This window comes from Pleurodeles waltl, chromosome 10 (genome assembly GCF_031143425.1).
Source record: "Pleurodeles waltl isolate 20211129_DDA chromosome 10, aPleWal1.hap1.20221129, whole genome shotgun sequence".
In the NCBI taxonomy this organism is placed as follows: domain Eukaryota; kingdom Metazoa; phylum Chordata; class Amphibia; order Caudata; family Salamandridae; genus Pleurodeles; species Pleurodeles waltl.
The window spans coordinates 1,063,864,757-1,063,883,618 of NC_090449.1; the positions used below are offsets into that span (position 1 = coordinate 1,063,864,757).

At 48.4% G+C, this 18,862-nt stretch overlaps 1 protein-coding gene across 2 annotated transcripts in view; it reads left to right on the forward strand.

The window, feature by feature from the left end:
• Nucleotides 1-18,862, forward strand: part of RFTN1 (raftlin, lipid raft linker 1) — a 282,797-nt gene that overhangs the window by 41,613 nt on the left and 222,322 nt on the right. For both annotated transcript variants that reach the window (XM_069212084.1, XM_069212085.1), the window contains exon 2: nucleotides 15,743-15,902. In XM_069212084.1, the coding sequence (XP_069068185.1) occupies nucleotides 15,743-15,902 (160 nt within the window). The remainder of the gene's footprint in view (nucleotides 1-15,742; nucleotides 15,903-18,862) is intronic.

The window sequence follows — 18,862 nt, forward strand, 5'->3', positions numbered from 1 at the left end:
TCCGTCCCAAAAGTGACGGTAAAGTGACGGATACACCACCAGCCGTATTACGAGTCCATTATATCCTATGGAACTCGTAATACGGCTGGTGGTATATCCGTCACTTTACCGTCACTTTTGGGACGGATTAACACCTCCTCCAAAGTTGTAATAACCCCCATTAACTTTCTGAGTATTATCCTATACATTATTAGACAATGTCTTCCAAGGTGTTATCCTATACATTGTCACGTTATGTCTTCCCAGGCACTATACTATACATTATCATATAATATATTCCTGCGCGTTATCCCATACATTATCAGATGTCTTCCCAGACACTATGCTATACATTATTAGACAATTTCTTCCTAGACGTTATCATATACATTATCAGGTAATGTTTTCCTAGACAGTGTCTTATACAGTATCAGGTAATTCATTCCTTCACAGCATGCTGCACAGTATCAGGTAATGTCAACTCCTATACATATCAGATATTGTCTTCCTAGACAGTATCCTATACATTAATAGACACTATCTTCCTCGACGATATCCTATACATTATCAGATAATGTCTTCCTGAGCATTTTCCTATACATTATCAGCTAATGTCTTCCTACATAGTATCTTTTACATTATTAGATTGTCTTCCTGAACATTATTCTATACATTATTAGACCATGTCTTGCTAGACGTTATCCTATACATTAATAGACACTCCTTTCCTCGACGTTCTCCTATTCATTATCAGGCAATGTCTTCCTTCACAGCATCGTATACATGATCAGATAATCTCTTCCTCAGCATTATTCTATACATTATTAGACCATGTTTTCCTAGCCATTGTCCGATACATTAATAGACACTCACTCCCTCGACGTTCTCCTATACATTATCAGGCAATATCTTCCTTCATAGCATGGTATAAATTATCAGATAATGTCTTCCTCAGCATTATTCTATACATTATTAGACCATGTCTTCCTAGACGTTATCCTATACATTAATAGACACTCCTTTCCTCGACGTTCTCTCCTATTCATTATCAGGCAATGTCTTCCTTCATAGCATCGTATACATTATCAGATAATGTCTAACTCAGCATTATTCTATACACTATTAGACAATGTCTTCCTAGATAGTATCCTACACTTTATGAGCTTGTCTACCCCACACAGCAACACACATTCTAGAGGGCATTGCCCGGGGGTAATAGCCCTTTACTGCAGTAACGAGCCTCATCTTTGGCTGAGGGACCAGCTGGGGAGCAGCAGCCATGTTGGAGCTCCTTGGCGGCTGCTTCGGGCGCCCAGTGTACACTCCACTATGAAAGGGATTTGTAGGGATGGAGCAGAAGACAGGACCAAAGTCTGATGTCATTCTGAAATAAGTGCGGCGCCCTTCTGTACGGAACGCGGGCATTCAAGATGGAGGTCTCCAGAAGTGAGGAGTTAGCCTGAGCTCCCTTCCTGAAAGGACATATAGATTTACCTTAATAAACAACCGAGTAACTTTTACTTATGACGTGTGTTCTGTACCTGAGTTACTTCACCTGCGATCATTGGGGCATTTGGGGTGGGAGATGAACCACCCTGAAAAGAAAAGTGATTTGGGAGACTCAGGTAAAGGGAGAGGATGACAGTAGGAAGCACTGCAGCGTGTCATATGTAGTGAGCCACCCGGACTGTACGAACACCCTGATGACCCGGATACAACTTGCACTCACCTTCTGACCAGGTGTGTCCAGAGGTTATAAACAAAGGGGTCGTAGGCCGCACGTGGTCTTAGGCCGTACCACACCGAGTGTCCCGTGCCGTGGGCGCCAGAGGGAGGCAGGGCACGGTAGGACCACCCTGCGGCCCACCACTGGGCATCAACGGGGTAACCAGTAAATGCAGCTATGCCACTGAGCATTACAGCATCAACATGACACGTCTTCTTTACTTATTGTAATTGGGAACAATATTTTGTTTGTAAAAAAAATCAACATTTGTATTGTCTATGGGAAAACATAATCTGTAATTAAAAAGAAAAATAATGATAACTAGTTTGAACATTCGCTGCAGTTTTTTTTAATTAATCTCATATGTTACAAATACCTTAAGATAGGTGTTTGTGACATCATGTGCACATGAAGGTCCACCAGTAGCTCTTGCAGCATCAGGTCTTGGATGTGGAGACAAAGGGGGTTGTGTAATTCTCCCCTTCAGAGCCATCTCTTTCTGCTTCAGTGGTGGCCCCTAGGCCCACTAGGCTGTGTAGTATAGCACATGTGGCTGTAGTATTACAACACATGGTAGGGCCATACTCCAGGGAACCCCTGCTTCTATGGAGACATCTATATCTGCCTTTAAGAAGTCCAAATGTCCTCTCTATAATAATCATTGCCTGTTTGTGGGCAGCATTGTATCTCCTTTGTGCAGGTGTTCTAGGCTGTAAGTATGCAGTCACAATCCAGGGCCTTGAGGGTTACACACTGCCCCCTGAAAAATAACACAGCTCGCTCAGTATTTATACCATATTAAATGTAATACCTCAAGTAGACATGCGAATAGTAATCACTGATGGTTAGAATGCACCAACTTGGCGATAATGCACCAACTGCACCTGAACTCACAGTGCACCTATCACTCCACCTAAGCACACAATGCACCAACCACTACCCCTCACCTCACAATGCACCCATAGCGCACATTTCACATACCATTCTGCCTGAACTCACAATGCATCTATCACTACACCTAAGCACACAATGCACCAACTGCACCTGAACTCACAAAGCACTTACCACTGCACCTAAATGCGCAATGCACCAACAGCTGTGCCTGAACTTACAATGCACAAATAGCTGTGCCCTAACACAATGCACCAACTGTGCCTGAACTCACAACTCACTTCTAGCTGCACCTGAGTGCACAATGCATCAATTGCACCTGAACTCACAATCCATCTATTGCTGCATCTAAGCACAGAATGCACCAACTGCACTTGGACTCATAATGCACCTGTTACTGCACCTAGGCATACAATGCACCAACAACCGCACCTGAACTCATACTGCACCTATTGCTGCACATAGGCAGACAAACCACCAACAACTGCACCTATCACTGCACCTAAGCATGCAATGATCAAAAACTGCACCTGAACTCACAATGCACCTATAGTTGCACCTAAGCATGCAATGACCAACAACTGCACCTGAATGCACGAGTAGGTGGAATGCGCATCTAATACAGCGCAGAGTGCTACAAGGCCCTGCCTATGGTAGGTGGGCGCTATAGAGATGCTGATAACGTAAAATCCACCGGCTCTGGGGTCCTCCGGAAAGAGAAGAGAGCAAGCACCATGGCACTGCGCCAGCTCGAGCGGAAGTTGGCCAGGGGACATGGCGACGTTGTGCTAACACGTCAGGGCGGCCCTTAAAGCCAAGCCTGGCGCCAGCCGTGGCTCATGGCAGGGGCCTCTCGCGCCTTCCTGTTTACTTTTCCATCTCTGCTTCCTGGGTCGCCCTCTGCTCGGTGCTTATGAAGCGGTCTGGCCTCTTGGCGCTCCGAGGCCAGTACTCCAAGGCCGACTTAATTACCGGTCCGTTAATGCGCCGGGCGGCCCCGGCGATGGAGGCACTCTGTGCTCTCTGGGATATTCATGAGCCTCCGTGTGCCCTGCGCTCCCTCTTAAGGCCCCCTAACCCCTCAGGACTTTTATTAAATAAAACCATTACACGCTAAGTAGCCATTGCGAGGCCCAGCTCGCTGTTTTACTGAGCAGCCATGTTAAGGTAATTTATTTTACATTAAAACCCGGGGGCACTGAAGCGTGTTTACTCCTGGAGAGGATGGCACGGTCGGCTGGTCCCATGTGGACCAGAAGGATGGTCTGGGGCATCTGCTGTGACGTGCCAGACGTGGATGGAGAGTCAAGGATTGAGCAAACACCCCCCCCCCCCACCCCCCCCCCCCCGGTCCCGCCTTTTCGGGGTCTTCCTGTATTGTGCGTACATCACCAGCACACGTGGATTCGCATGTGAAATACCACATTTTATTTTTCGCAATTAGTTTGGGTACATATCAGACCTATGTAGGAAAAACTACAATGAGAGCTACTCAACTGCGCATGAAGATACTATGATCTTCACAGACAACAATAAAGTTGAGGATAATATTGACTAAATATAACAAGCTGATTGTATACACATGCTATCGGACTGCTATGTTCTTGTTATTAATTACAGATAAAATAGTCCCATTATGTGGTTTTATAAACGTTTTTTATTTTTATTATTGTCATTAAATACTGATATAATCATACAAAGTTTATTTTTAGTTATGTACATCATTTAAAAAAAAGGAAGACAAAAATACCTGGATCAGACATACCACACACATACTCTAGACACAGTGAATAAACGATTAAATCTTATAGACTAGTGAAACATAACATATATGCAACATATATACAGTTGATCCTGATATCACAGTGAGGCTAAAACAATGTTTAGTGATAACAATACATTAACATACATACTTCTAATACATTATTGATAATCTAATACATAAGAGCAAAGGATAGTGCTAACGTGGTTCTATCTGAATGGTACCGTAGGGACCGAAAGGCCTACGCGCGTTTCGGTGTTTCGTGATGTAATAAGTCACCTTCTTCAGGGCCGTTCCCAATGGTACTGTTCAATAATGATATAGTCTTAGCAGCCAAATCTTCTGATACAATCAATTTTGGATTTCTAATATGTTCCTTGATAGTGTAGTCATGGATTCTAATAAAGAAAATTATATGGTAATTTGTATGAATGATAGTGCTAGCATATTAGGAGTCACCTGTCTATATTTTAAAATATATATTGATCAGAGGTGACATTTTATCATCCCAAGATAAGTATCCAAAAAGTCCGAATGTGCTTTACATGGTGGAATTAGTAGTAGAGTATGGAATATAAAGTGCTGCATGCTGCAGACATTTAGTTAGAAGACATGAATTGGCAAAAGTTTTCGTGGGTGACAATAGTACATCATGGGCATTGCTTACAAAGCCAGTGATTAGTGAATCATTGCTATATAGTGCGCCTTCCTTTATGTTACCAGCATTCTTTAATTCCCCTTGGTGGATACACGCATCATAATGTGTGTTAAATAATGCAGATAGTAAGTTCTCATGCAAAAAAATCTTACTTGAAAGATCTCTTCTAACTTTTTTTCAAATGGGGGTAATCCCAGCTGTCTTTATCTCTTTATAGGACAGATGTCAATTGATAGACCGGGAGATAGGCTAAATAAATGACAGGAGCCACAAAATAGATAGATATATCAGTGGTTATTGAGACCACAATGTCCATGGTGTAACTAAATAAATGTTCTTGATGTTAGTAGATGCCAGAATTCACCTGTACATCTGCTGTTAGCTGCCGTTGGAATTAGATCCTTGTATTTGATTGTTGGAGATCTTTAGAATTGTAAGAATATAAAGGATGAATCCAGGATATGTTTATCTAAATATAGTGAACAGAACTATCATTAGTGAAAAAAATGGACAGGGAGTAAAATAGAATATTCACTATGTGAATCTAAGTAGCCATTGCGAGGCCCAGCTCGCTGTTTTACTGAGCAGCCATGTTAAGGTAATTTATTTTACATTAAAACCCGGGGGCACTGAGGCGTGTTTACTCCTGGAGAGGATGGCACGGTCGGCTGGTCCCATGTGGACCAGAAGGACGGTCTGGGGCATCTGCTGTGACGTGCCAGACGTGGATGGAGAGTCAAGGATTGAGCACCCCCCCCCCCGGTCCCGCCTTTTCGGGGTCTTCCTGTATTGTGCGTACATCACCAGCACACGTGGATTCGCATGTGAAATACCACCTGTGACTTACACTCTATATGTTACAATGATTTCGTTTCGCTGATCATCTGTGTACAAACGCTGCAGTCGCTCTCCGGTTTACGTTGTCTGGTCCATGGTCCCTCCTATTGGAATGGGTCAGGCCCCTCAGTATCAGACCTCGAGCTGTAAATGTAAAAGTGTTCACGTCACAAACTAATGAAATAAATAAAGAACCGGTAGAATTATGTATTTGGAGATGCGAGTGAGAACTTTCATTTGGTTTCTACGAGGCTGCATATCACAGTTTTCGTCGTTTTATCCTCATCCTTAAAAAGACAGAGTGTGATGGGCTGCCTGACGCTGCACAGTGTGATGGAGAGGGTTGGCGTGGAGCTCAGGCCTCCCGGTTCAAAGGTCAACCACTGGGACACCGCGAGCACCGTGTGATCTTGTGCGCAGGGGGTGAGGGGTTTGATGAAATGCAGGGGGGGAGGTGGTATGGGGTGGGTTATGGAAGCAGGGGCTCTTTAAGAGTCTCTAATATTCACCTTTGACCTCTATCAGTTGGTTTTGTGTGTTTTTCACCATCCGCCCCGGTTCCTCTGGTGTAACCTCCGCCACACACCACGAGGTCGCTTGAGGCCCAATATTAGGGTGACCAAACGTCCCGGATTTGCCGGGACCGTCCCGGTTTTTCACCAGCTGTCCTGGCAGATTTCCAGAAATTTAGCTCATGTCACGGTTTCGACTGAAAACTGTGGGAGCGGCCTTTTTAGCATCTCCAGAGCAGAGAAAGTTTGTAGTTGTTATAAGAAGTAATGTAATTAACAGGTGTGATGCTTGCCTTAAAAATTGCATTTTATTTATGTTCCTAGGGGCATATTTTAACTTTTTGGTGAGAAACTGCGCTTATGCAGTTTTGTACCAAAAAGTTTACAGCCGGCTTGCGCCATTCCTGAGCGCCAGGCGGACCCCATAATAATGGAATGGTGTAAGACGGCGCTAACCTTGGGCTAGCATCAACAAAAATGATGCTAGCCGTGTGGGGGTGGCGTTATGGGGTTAGGAGGTTGTGCGTCAAAAAATTACGTAAGGCTGGTTAGCTGCAAAAAAAATGCTGCTAACCAGCCTTGCGTCATTTCCAGACGCACAACCATCCTAAAACATGACTCCTGTCTTAGAAAAGACAGCAGTCATGCCCACCACCCCAATGGCCAGCAGAGGGGACCAGTGTCCCCTGGGCATGGCCATTGCACACAGTGCCATGAAGGGGGCCCTTTGCTGGCAAAATCTGAAACTTCATTTGAAGCAAACTTTAGAACATGCTGACATCACAGCAATGTCCCCTTGGACCTCTGATGTCAGGCCAGGTACCAGGACCCAGCTGGGACTTGGTCTGCACTGCCATGACTTGTCTGTGGATCTCACTTTTGGCTAGGCGGTGCCAGGGCCTGCCACTGGGGGTTGGGGGGAGGGTACTATGAGGAGGTGGCACTGGTGAGCTGTGTGAGATCCTGGCACTAGTGACCTGTGTGTGTGATCCTGGCAGTAGTGAGCTGTGTGAGACCCTGGCACTGGTGAGCTGTGCAGAGTCCTGGCACTGGTGAGCTGTGTGAGATCATGACACTGGTGAGCTGTGTGAGATCTTGGCAACGGTGAGCTGTGTGAGTGTGAGCTGTGTGTGATCCTGGCACTAGTGAGCTGTGTGCGGTTCTGGGACTACGAGCTGTGTTACAAGCTGGCACTTGTGGGGACTGTGAGGGGCTGGCATTGGGGGGTCAGTTGGATCAGGGAGTGGAGAAGCACCCTCTAACCCAGCTTCAGCGGGGATCCCATGGACTGGTCCAACTGTGTCAGGGTCATTGTTAGATGTGATGTGTGGCATGCAGGTCACGAGGCACAATCTAACAAATAACACGAATATGGAGAAGGTAGCAAAAAGCAGCTGTGGGTGGAGGCTGCGGGGGTGGGAAACCAAACATTGATACAGAGAAAAAGAGAGCTACCCACTGAGAAGAAAGAATGAGCGTGTGGCAAGTGGAGTGAGAGCGCGAAAAACAAGCATATGCAATGCAATGGGTCTCGCATTTGCTTGAGTTAGAGCTATTAGAGTTGTAAACTCCTAACCGGACTTTTCTTGCCACATAACTTGAAAATCAAAAGTAAAACAGTTTCACATAAGTAAGTAAGATTCACAGCGCCGCGACCACCATGAGCATCAGCGATAAGGAGAGACACACAAGGAAAAAGAAGTTTGCTGGCAGTCAAACTTATCCGCAAAAGTGCAGTGAGCCATGTAACAGGGGCGATGGCCAAGGCGGTAACAAAACCTTCCCAAGGAGGGACAAACGTAAACCATTTACCAATGATAACAAAGAATTTTTGAAGGGCAAGCCCAGGAACGAGTGATAGTGATGGGCGTGCAGTGGGCGTGGTTAGAAGCCCAGATACATACCAATACGTCGGAAAAGCAGCGCTTGCACGCTTGACCTAAAAATGAAGGACAGGAGAATGCAAAGAAGAAAAAAGATGAAAAGGGGAAAAACAAGATGGAAGAAGGCAAGAAGGAACAAAATACGTTGAAAATAATAAAAGTGAAGGAAAAAAAAGAAAGAGGAAATGGATGAAACTTTGTTGGGGGAATGATTTCAGCAGCCTTTGCTAGAAGTGGCTGGTATTAAAGTATCTGCCCTCTCATGTAGTGTAGTGTGTTTTAAAGTGGGGTCTTTTCTTTCTGTAGCTCCTCCCTTGGGTGAGGAGCAGGCACCGGTGTGCAGTGTGAAGACGTCTCACCCTGTCACTCTCACTCGCACGTTCCACAAGCACCAGATTCACCCCTGCTGTCACTCTTGCACTGGTGCTTTTCACAAGCACCAGCTTCACCCCTGCTGTCACTCTTGCACTGGCACTTTTCACAAGCACCAGATTCACCCCTGCTGTCACTCTTGCACTGGTGCTTTTCACAAGCACCAGCTTCACCCCTTCTGTCACTCTGGCACTTTTTACAAGCACCAGATTCACCCCTGCTGTCACTCTTGCACTGGTGCTTTTCACAAGCACCACCTTCACCCCTTCTGTCACTCTGGCACTTTTTACAAGCACCAGATTCTCCCCTGCTATCACTCTTGCACTGGTGCTTTTCACAAGCACCAGCTTCACCCCTTCTGTCACTCTGGCACTTTTTACAAGCACCAGATTCACCGCTGCTATTGCTCTTGCACTGGCGCTTTTCACAAGCACCAGATTCTCCCCTGCTGTCGCTCTTGCACTGGCACTTTTCACAAGCACCAGATTCACCCCTGCTGTTGCTCTTGCACTGGCGCTTTTCACAAGCACCAGATTCACCCCTGCTGTCACTCTTGGACTGGCGCTTTTCACAAGCACCAAATTCACCCCTTCTGTCACTCTGGCACTTTTTACAAGCACCAGATTCTCTTACCCTGGCACCTTTCACAAGCACCAGATTCTCTCACCCTGGCACCTTCACAAGCACCAGATTCATTCCCGCTATCTTGCTTCAGCGCCTTTCACCAGCACCAGATTCTCTCACCCTAGCATCTTTTACCAGCACCAGATTCTCTCACTCTGGCACCTTTCACAAGCACCAGATTTATTCACACATTCTCTCACTCCAGCCCCTTTCACCAGCATCAGATTCTCTCACTCTGGCCACTTTCTCCAGCACCAGATTCTCTCACTCTGGCCTCTTTCACGAGCAGCAGATTCTCTCACTCTGTCTCCTTTCACCACCACCAGATTCTCTCACTGTTATCCCTTTCACAAGCACCAGATTTACTCCCACTGCCTATCTTGCTCCAGCACCTTTCACCAGCACCAGATTCTCTCACTCTGATACCTTTCACAAGCACCAGATTTACTCATGCAGTCTCTCACATCAGCCCCTTTCATCACCACCAGATTCTGTCACTGTGGTCCCTTTCACAAGCACCAGATTCACTTCCACTGTCTCTCTCACTCCAGCGTCTTACACAAGAACCAGATTCTCTCACACTGGTATTTTTCACAAGCGCATGGTTCTCTCATTTTGGCACCTTTCACAAGCACCAGTGTCACTCCTGCTGTCTCTCACTCCAGCACCTTTCACCAACACTAGATTTTCTCAATTTGTTCCCTTTCACCAGCACCGGATTCTCTCACCCTGGCACCTTTCACAAGCACCAGGGTCACTCCTGCTGTCTCTCTCACTCCAGCACCTTTCGCAAGCACCAGATTCTCTCACCCTGGCATCTTTTATCAGCACCAGATTCTCTCAGTCTGGCACCTTTCACAAGTACCAAATTTATTCATGCAGACTCTCACTCCAGCCCCTTTCACTAGCACCGGATTCTCTCACTCTGGCCTCTTTTGCACCAGATTCTCAAACTCTGACCTCTTTCACAAGCCCCAAATTGTCTCTCTATGGCCCCTTTCACTACACCAGATCCTCTCACCCTGGTCCCTTTCACCAGCAGCGGATTCTCTCATTCTAGCCCCTTTTGCAACAGATTCTCTCACTCTGGCTCCTTTCACCAGCACTAGATTCTTTCACCCTGGCCCCTTTCACCAGCAGCAGATTCTCTCACCCTGTTCCCTTTCACCATCACCAGATCCTCTCACTCTGACCCCTTTTGCACCAGATTCTCTCACTCTTGCCCATTTTGCACCAGATTCTTCCACCCTGGCCCCTTTCACAAGCACCAGATTGTCTCACCCTGGCCCCTTTCACCAGCACTAGATTATCTCGCTCTGGCCCCTTTTGCAGCAGATTCTCTCACTCTGGCACCTTTTGCACCAGATTCTTCCACCCGGGCCCCTTTCACAAGCACCAGATTGTTTCTCCCTGGCCCCTTTCACCATCACTAGATTATCTTGCTCTGGCCCCTTTTGCACCAGATTCTCTCACTCTGGTCCCTTTCACCAGCAGCAGATTCTTCCACCCTGGTCCCTTTCACCAGCAGCAGATTCTCTCACCCTGGCACCTTTCACCACTTTCACCAGCACCAGGTTCGCTCACTCTGGCCCCTTTCACCAGCACCAGGTTCTCTCACTCTGGCCCCTTTCACCACTTTCACCAGCACCAGGTTCTCTCACTCTGGACCCTTTCACCAGCACCAGGTTCACTCACTCTGGCCCCTTTCACCACTTTCACCATCACCAGGTTCTCTCACTCTGGCCACTTTCACCAGCACCAGGTTCTCTCACTCTGGCCCCTTTCACAAGCACCAGATTCTCTCACTCTGGCCCCTTTCACCAGCACCAGATTATCTGACCCTGGCACCTTTCACCAGCACCAGATTCATTCCTAGTACCCAGCTGAGTCTGTGTGGTACCACACAGGAAGCAGCAGTAAGGCTTCAGTCTGATACAATTAAACCAGCCCTTCCTGCAGAGCAGCCTGCTTAAGACAGATGTGCTACAGCACTTCACCTCCTGACACCGGTAGTAATCAGCCCACCCTCCTCTGATGGAAGCTGCTCATTTGCCTCAGTGGCTCCAGTGATAAATGTGGGCAGCTCTGGCCTTCTGTGTGTGTTTTCTAATGTAACATTCTCCTGCACTTTGCTTGTGCGTTCCTGCGTGTCCTGGGAGACTGATGCTCCAGTGCAGACCATCACTCTTCAGAAGGTCACTAGTGCTGCAGGAATTCCAGAGAACCCTGTACATTTTTCATTAAACATTGATCGGATAAAATGGAATCACCGAGCTGACATCGAGGCGCCCTCCTGCGTGACGCACACAAATGTGTGGATGCACTTATCGCGCTTCTCTAATGCTCCTGCGCCAAGAAGAAGGGTCTTCGCAGAGCTCCAACCATTACACATCATGCAAACAACACATTAAGAAGCGTTGCAGCGCAGAGATGCTTGTTAAGGATGGGTGGAGCGTGCGGGGGGAATGCAGCAGGTAATACTATTATGCGATTGCAGGGACCTCACCTGGGTTTGGGGGGTACACGCAGGACAGGAAATCAAACCAGATTTGTCGTTGTAGAGTTGGGACAGACAGCAAAGACTCAGGGGCTCATTTACAAGCCCCTTGCACTGCGGGTGCATCACTTTTTTTGACGCTCCTGCGGCGCACAGCGCAGACTCATTTCTACGTGGACACGCTGCGCACTTTGCGTGGCTCTTCATGGCCTCGTAGATATGGTGTAAGGCAGCGCATGTCGCTGCATTGCCTTGCTCTGCGTCGGGGACGTTCCATAGGTGTTGCGGTGGATTTACCCATGCAACGCCCACGGGTTTTCATGCATTCCCAGAATTACCAAGCCGTGTAAACCTGGGGATGAGTCAAAACCGTGCGCCTCCCAGGGGGGTCGCAATACGCAAAAATATCTCCATTTCTCCTCGTGATTTCCCCTTTCTATGTGTGCTGCAAAATAGAAAAAGTAAAAAGCCTCTCAGGATTGTTTTTGTGCAGGAAGGTGTCCGTTCCTGCACAAGAAAGATCCTGCATGAGACGCAGGCCCCCTGGCACGATGGTGCAAGGGCGCCTCAGTTGGTACCAGGCAGCCAAAAGGGCTCCAGGGTAGGGGGAGAGGACAGAAATGCACGTATTTTGTAAATACGGTGCATTCCTGCCCTCACCCTGTGGCGCGGGCAGCATGGTCCCTTGCTATGCTGCCCTGTGCACTTTACTGTAAACATGCCCCTTGGTGCAGGTTTTTATCTCATTGGCATGGTCTGTGAAATGATTTCTTGATTGCTGCCAGGGCTCCATTCTTTTTATATCATTAAGTCTATAATTTATATGGAATAGTTGTAAAGCGCTACAGCACAAAACCAAGAAGTATTTCCAGAGGTGTAACAAAACTTCGGGGTCCCCCCTGCAGAGTACCTGGAGGGGCCCACTTAACTGTGGACTCAATCAGGGGCCTTCTGCACGTGCACAGTGTTCTGTGCTGAGGCCCCCAGGAGCTCAGCCCCCCTGCACAGCGTGGACTGCGGGGACCTTTGTTACGCCACTGAGTATTCCCTCTACACTCCGAATTAGTTTCTTCTCTTTTCCTCTTATTTTCATTAGCCTATGCTTACATTTCCCTGCAGACTTAAAGTACTTTATGTAATGTGTTATTTTAAAGCAGGGGTATCCACTGTAGGTCTGGGAAGGCCGCATAGAAGACAGATTTTCAGTATAGCTACATATGATAATTTTCTTTTTGTAATTAACCTAATAAAACCCATTTAAATAGTTTATTGTTATCCAGAACCCCTTGTAAACCTCAGCTGGTCTCCACAGTCCTAAAGAGACAGGAGGGAAAGATAAGAGATGGCTGTGTTACTTTGAAATTAGGCCCATATTTATGGGAGTTTGGAGAAGGATATTGCAGCAAGTCACCTCCCTGCACTGCCCTATGTCAAAGGGAAAGGGCACGAAAGTGCCATATCCATGGCACATGGTGCATTCCTGTCCTTTCCCTTCGTGCTGGTGTCGTTTCGGCAGCCTAGAGCTAACAGTACCCTTGCACCATTGTGCAAGGGTGCCTGCGTTGCATGCAGGATTGCTTTTGCACAGGAAGGGGCACCTTCCTGCACAAAAATACAATCTTGGGAGGTTTTTCCTTTTTCTATGTGTGCTGCAGAATGTAGGCCCCCGCAGCTTCCGCGGTGCGGGGTGGGCGTGCTCCAGGGGGTTCCCTTAGCACAGTACACTATGCACGGGCAGCAGGCCACTGGCTGAGTCCAGGGGGGAAGGGCCCCCCTCCAGGTACTTTGAAGGCCCCCCCTCACGTTTTGTTATGCCACTGGGGACCGCTAGGGTACAGAGAGATAGGGGGGCATCTTTAAAAGTGGTGAACCCTGCTCTCAATGTGTGCACAAACCCCCATGGGTGCCCAAGCTGGGATTGTATCATGAATGCAAATTGTGCACCTAGGGACAGATGTAGCAAGGCTTTTGCGCCTCGCAAACGGCAAAAAACGCTGTTTGCGAGGCGCAAAAGCCTCTACGCGATGCAGAAACGCATTTTGCGAGTCGGATCCGACTCACAAAATGCGTTTCCGACTCGCAAATAGGAAGGGGTTTTCCCTTCCTATTTGCGACTCGCAACGCGATGCAAGTTGATTTGCGACCGCGAAAGCGGTCGCAAATGAACTCGCAGTTACCATCCACTTGAAGTGGATGGTAACTCATTCGCAAACGGGAAGTGGTCCCCATGGGACCCCTTCCCCTTTGTGAACGAACACAAAAATATTTTTTTGCTCTGAAAAAAAACGACACAAAAGGTTTCGGTATTTTTTTCCAAGTGCAGCTCGTTTTCCTTTAAGGAAAACGGGCTGCAGATGGAAAAAAAAAACTGCTTTATTGAAAAGCAGTCACGGACATGGTGGTCTGCTGTCTCCAGCAGGCCACCATCCCCGTGAGTGCCCATACTCGCAATGGGGGCGCAAACTGCGACCCACCTCATTAATATTAATGAGGTGGGTCTTTGCGACCCCATTGCGAGTCGCAGAAGGTGTCTGAGACACCTTTCTGCATTGCAACTCGCAATTTGCAACGTACCTACATCTGACCCCTAGTGAGGTAGAACACCCCTGTAAGGGACCTATGGCGTGCCATGTGCTTGTCTCCCCCACTCTGAGGTGCGTAAATCACAATGGAGGATGTCACCGAGGGCGCAAATGGCATCTGTACTAATGCGCAAATGACGTCCCAGTCTTAATTAGGGTCTCGGTGTATCAAAGGGTTTTACCCATTCTGTGTCTATGGGGAAAAAAGTGTTTGTGCATAAGGCCCTCTGCTTGTTATAATTGGTAGAAATATGGCCGGACTAACTAGGCACTGTGGTTTGATGCTTTCTAGGGCCTATAATCAGGACCACTGGAATTATACGGCAGGAGAGAGTCAAATTATGTGGCAGGGTTGAGTAAATTGTGCTGCAAGTTTAGGCAAACTATGCAGCCTAATTCGGAACATTTTGCAATAGTATTACTTCATTGTTTCATCACTTTCAAAGTTTGTAACACTGCCTGGGTATTGGTTGCACCTCATTTGTACCAATTTAATACCCGCCTGCAGCAATAACCAACAGAAATGCGATCAGTCCAGCTTCTCAAAGGACCTTCCAGGGCGCACAACACGTGTCACTGTGTTTTTTGAAACTTTTGAACCATTTGAGCGAGAAACAATTTTTTTAATTAAAATCTGAAGATTATGCGGCAGGTGGTGGATTATGTGGCAAATGAGGCAAATTTATAATAATGAGAAAACCCCGCGGCCGCACAATCGCATAATTCCACTGGCCCTGCCTGTAATGAACGCGTGCTTTCCCGAGCCGTCCGTGCACAGCTCCTAAAAGCTGGAAAAATTAGACACTCATGAAATAAATACTAATTCAAAGAGGCGCCATTTGAATAAACAGTCAGAAGCGGGTGTAGGGCACCGACATATATAACCTATCAGAACCTGCAACCGAGGGGCAGAAGGCTCGAGACACAGACATCGGACCCCTGTATAGTTCGCAGCATCAGTAAGCGCCTAGAATCCCCGCTGTGCCTCCTCACATAAACAGGGATAAACAGAGGCGCCTCGGCCCTATCTGCCGGCACCGCACGCGCATCTCATTGTCGCCTTAGGGTCGCCCCACACAAGGCACAAAGTGTCCCCAGAATAAATGAGGCTCCGATGACTCTAATGAGTGATATCGCGCCTCGAATCGAGACGTGACGCTCTGGACAGGCAGGTAGTTAACGTGTAGTTAGGGACTGGTCAGTGGGGGTGTTTTTCGGTGGGGTTGGGGGTGTCTGGGTGATGGATGCTGTCGGGAGTGAGGCGGGACATGCTGTGTGTATGGATTTCATTCTCTACCAGAACTGTTTAGTATACTGTGCCAACCGCGAGGCCTGCGGTAGTTGCGCCACGAAGCTGGTCGCTAGGCGCTAGATCGCGGGTTTATCCTTCAGTTTTTGACTCTCTGTCCCTCTTTCTAGGCTCAGGCTGTCGAGATGGGCTGCCGGCTGAACAAGCCCCCCAAGCAGGAGGCACCCCGCCCCGGGAACATCTACTCCACCCTGAAGAGGCCTCAGGTGGAGACCAAGACCGACCTGGCCTACGAGTACCGCTTCCTGGACTTCACGGCGCTAGACACCGGTGAGTGAGGAGGCTGGGAGGGCTGGGGTGGCAGCGCAGCTCTGGAGGAGGGGGCGAGGGGCAGCCAGAAGTAGTGGGTAAAGCTGGAGACCATGTAAGGCGGGTGCAAGGAGGTGGTGTCATGGCGCTAATCTATGCGAGAGAACTGAGCCCCCTGCCAACTGGTGGGATCTGTGCATGGTAGGACTGCAGTGGCCTCCTCCAACCCCTGGCTCCGGTGCCACTGCGCCTGCTGCACAGTGGATAGCTACGCACCATACATACATGGGTGGACTGGGTGGCCCAGGTGTCACCCTGATTTGTGTGCAGTGAGTCTCCAGTGCGCACTGTGCACTTTAAGTTTACTTAGTGTTTACTTCAGTGTACCCAGTCACCTGCAGTGAATGTCCTATGTGTACAGCGTGCCCTCAGGTGTACAGTGTACCCTCGGTTGTGCAACGTGCTCTCAGGTGTACAGCGTGCTCTCAGGTGTACAGCGTGCCCTCAGTTGTGCAGTGTGCCCTCAGGTGTACAGTGTACCCTCGGTTGTGCAACGTGCTCTCTGGTGTATAGCGTGCTCTCTGGTGTATAGCTTGCTCTCATGTGTGCAGCATGCCATCAGGTATGCAGCATGCCTTTAGGTGTGAAAGGTGCCCTCAAGTTTACAGCATGCCATCAGGTGTGAAACGTGCCCTCAGGTGTGCACTGTGCCATCAGGTGTGAGACGTGCCCCCAGGTGTGCAGCATATCCTTAGATGTACAGCGTGCCCTCATATATATATATAGTGTGCCCTCAAATGCAGTGTACCCTCAGGTGTGCAGCATGCCCTCAGGTGTGAAGTGTGCCATCAGATGTACAGCTTGCCCTCAGGTATACAGTGTACCCTCAGATGTGCAGCGTGCCGCCTGGTGTGCAACGAGCCCTTAGGTGTATAGGGTGCCCTCAGGTGTGCAGCGTGCTCTCTGGTGTACAGCGTGCCATCAGGTATGCAGCATGCCTTTAGGTGTGAAAGGTGCCCTCAAGTTTACAGCGTGCCATCAGGTGTGAAACGTGCCCTCAGGTGTGCAGTGTGCCATCAGGTATGAAACGTGCTCCCAGGTTTGCAGCATATCCTTAGACGTACAGCGTGCCCTCATATATATATAGTGTGCCCTTAAATGGCAGTGTACCCTCAGGTGTGCAGCATGCCATCAGGTGTGAAACGTGCCCCCAGGTGTGCAGTGTGCCCTCAGGTGTGAAACGTGCCCTCAGGTGTGCAGTGTGCCATCAGGTGTGAAACGTGCACCCAGGTGTGCAGCATATCCTTAGATTTACAGCGTGCTCTCATATATGTATATAGTGTGCTCTCAAATGGCAGCGTGCCCACAAATGGCAGTGTGCCCTGAGGTTTACAGCATGCCCTCAGGTGTGAAACGTGCCCCCAGGTGTGCAGTGTGCCATCGGGTGTGAAATGTGCATTCAGGTGTGCAGCATATCCTTAGATGTACAGCGTGCTCTCATATATGTATATAGTGTGCCCTCAAATGGCACCGTGCCCTCAAATGGCAGCGTGCCCTCAGGTTTACAGCATGCCCTCAGGTGTGAAACGTGCCCCCAGGTGTGCAGTGTGCCATCGGGTGTGAAGTGTGTCCTCAGGTTTACAGCATGCCCTCAGGTGTGAAACGTGCCCCCAGGTGTGCAGTGTGCCATCTGGGTTGAAATGTGTCCTCAGGTTTACAGTGTGCCATCAGGTGTGAAATGTGCCATCAGGTGTGCAGCATTCCATCAGTTGTAAAACATGCCCCCAGGTATGGAGTCTACTCTTAGATGTACAGCGTGCTCATATATATATATATATATATATATATATATATATATATATATATATATATATATATATATATATATATATGTATATAAAAATATGTGCCCTCAAATGGCAGCGTGCCCTCAGGTTTACCGCACGCCCTCAGGTGTGCAGGATGCCATCAGGTGTGAAACGTGCCGTACCTTTAGATGTGCAGCGTGCCCCAGGGGCCATATTATAACTCACTGCCCTGTAAGGGGATCTCTAATCCCCCTTAAAAGTGCAGGCGGGTTGCCATTTGCCCAGTGAAGCACAGAGGGGCTGTTCAAAGCCGCTCAGTTTTCCACTTGAATGTCCTGTGCCCAGGGCAACGCCAGTTCGCGGCTGCCCTGGGGGCAGCGCATCCAGCGCTATAGGGTGCACGTTCTCTGTATGTGCTCTGCGCACCTGTTTCAAGGTGGCCGCGGTACAAACAGAGAGAGTGCGCCCAGTGTGGAATAGGGCCCAGGTTTGTATAGTGTGCAGCTTCGAGGCGCTGTGGCTTGAGCACCATTCAGAACAAAGGAGAACATGCCAGCATTGTGGGGGAGGGCTCCCCAGACCCTGGTGGAGACAGAAATGGAGGCCTCGGGTGCGGCCTCACTCGGGTTAAGGGCGGTTGGACGCGTCTGGCTGGGCTGCTATTAATATCAATGCATAACTTTATTTTAGCAGAGAGTAGACATGGGTAATGCTGGACGGTGCCAGGGTCTGTGTGCCAACAGAGGGCGCAGAGGGAGTAGGTCGACAGGTCTGGTTGTCCTTCTGCCGTCACCATCTCCGTTCGCCTGGGCATCTCTTGAACCCCTGGAAAAAACTGTAAAATATGCTGAATGGGTGTGTTCACTTTTTTTACACAAAGGGTAGGGAGAGGGTGTGGTGTTGGGGCCAGAGCTGCAGACTTTGGACCTGGGGAAGCAGGAGTCTCGGCGCCGGCTCAACATCTTGTGATTCTGGACAAATCACTGAATCTCCCGGTGCCTAGAAACCACGAATGTGTCCTTGTGTAATGCAACCGGTGCTCATGTAAGAGCTACAATACCTTCGGGTCGAGTTCACACTATAGAAAACTGCAAACAAAAAAACACATAGCCCCCCCTTGGCAAGGCTTTACATCAGAACTACAGGTAGGGTGACCAGATGTCCCAGATTTCC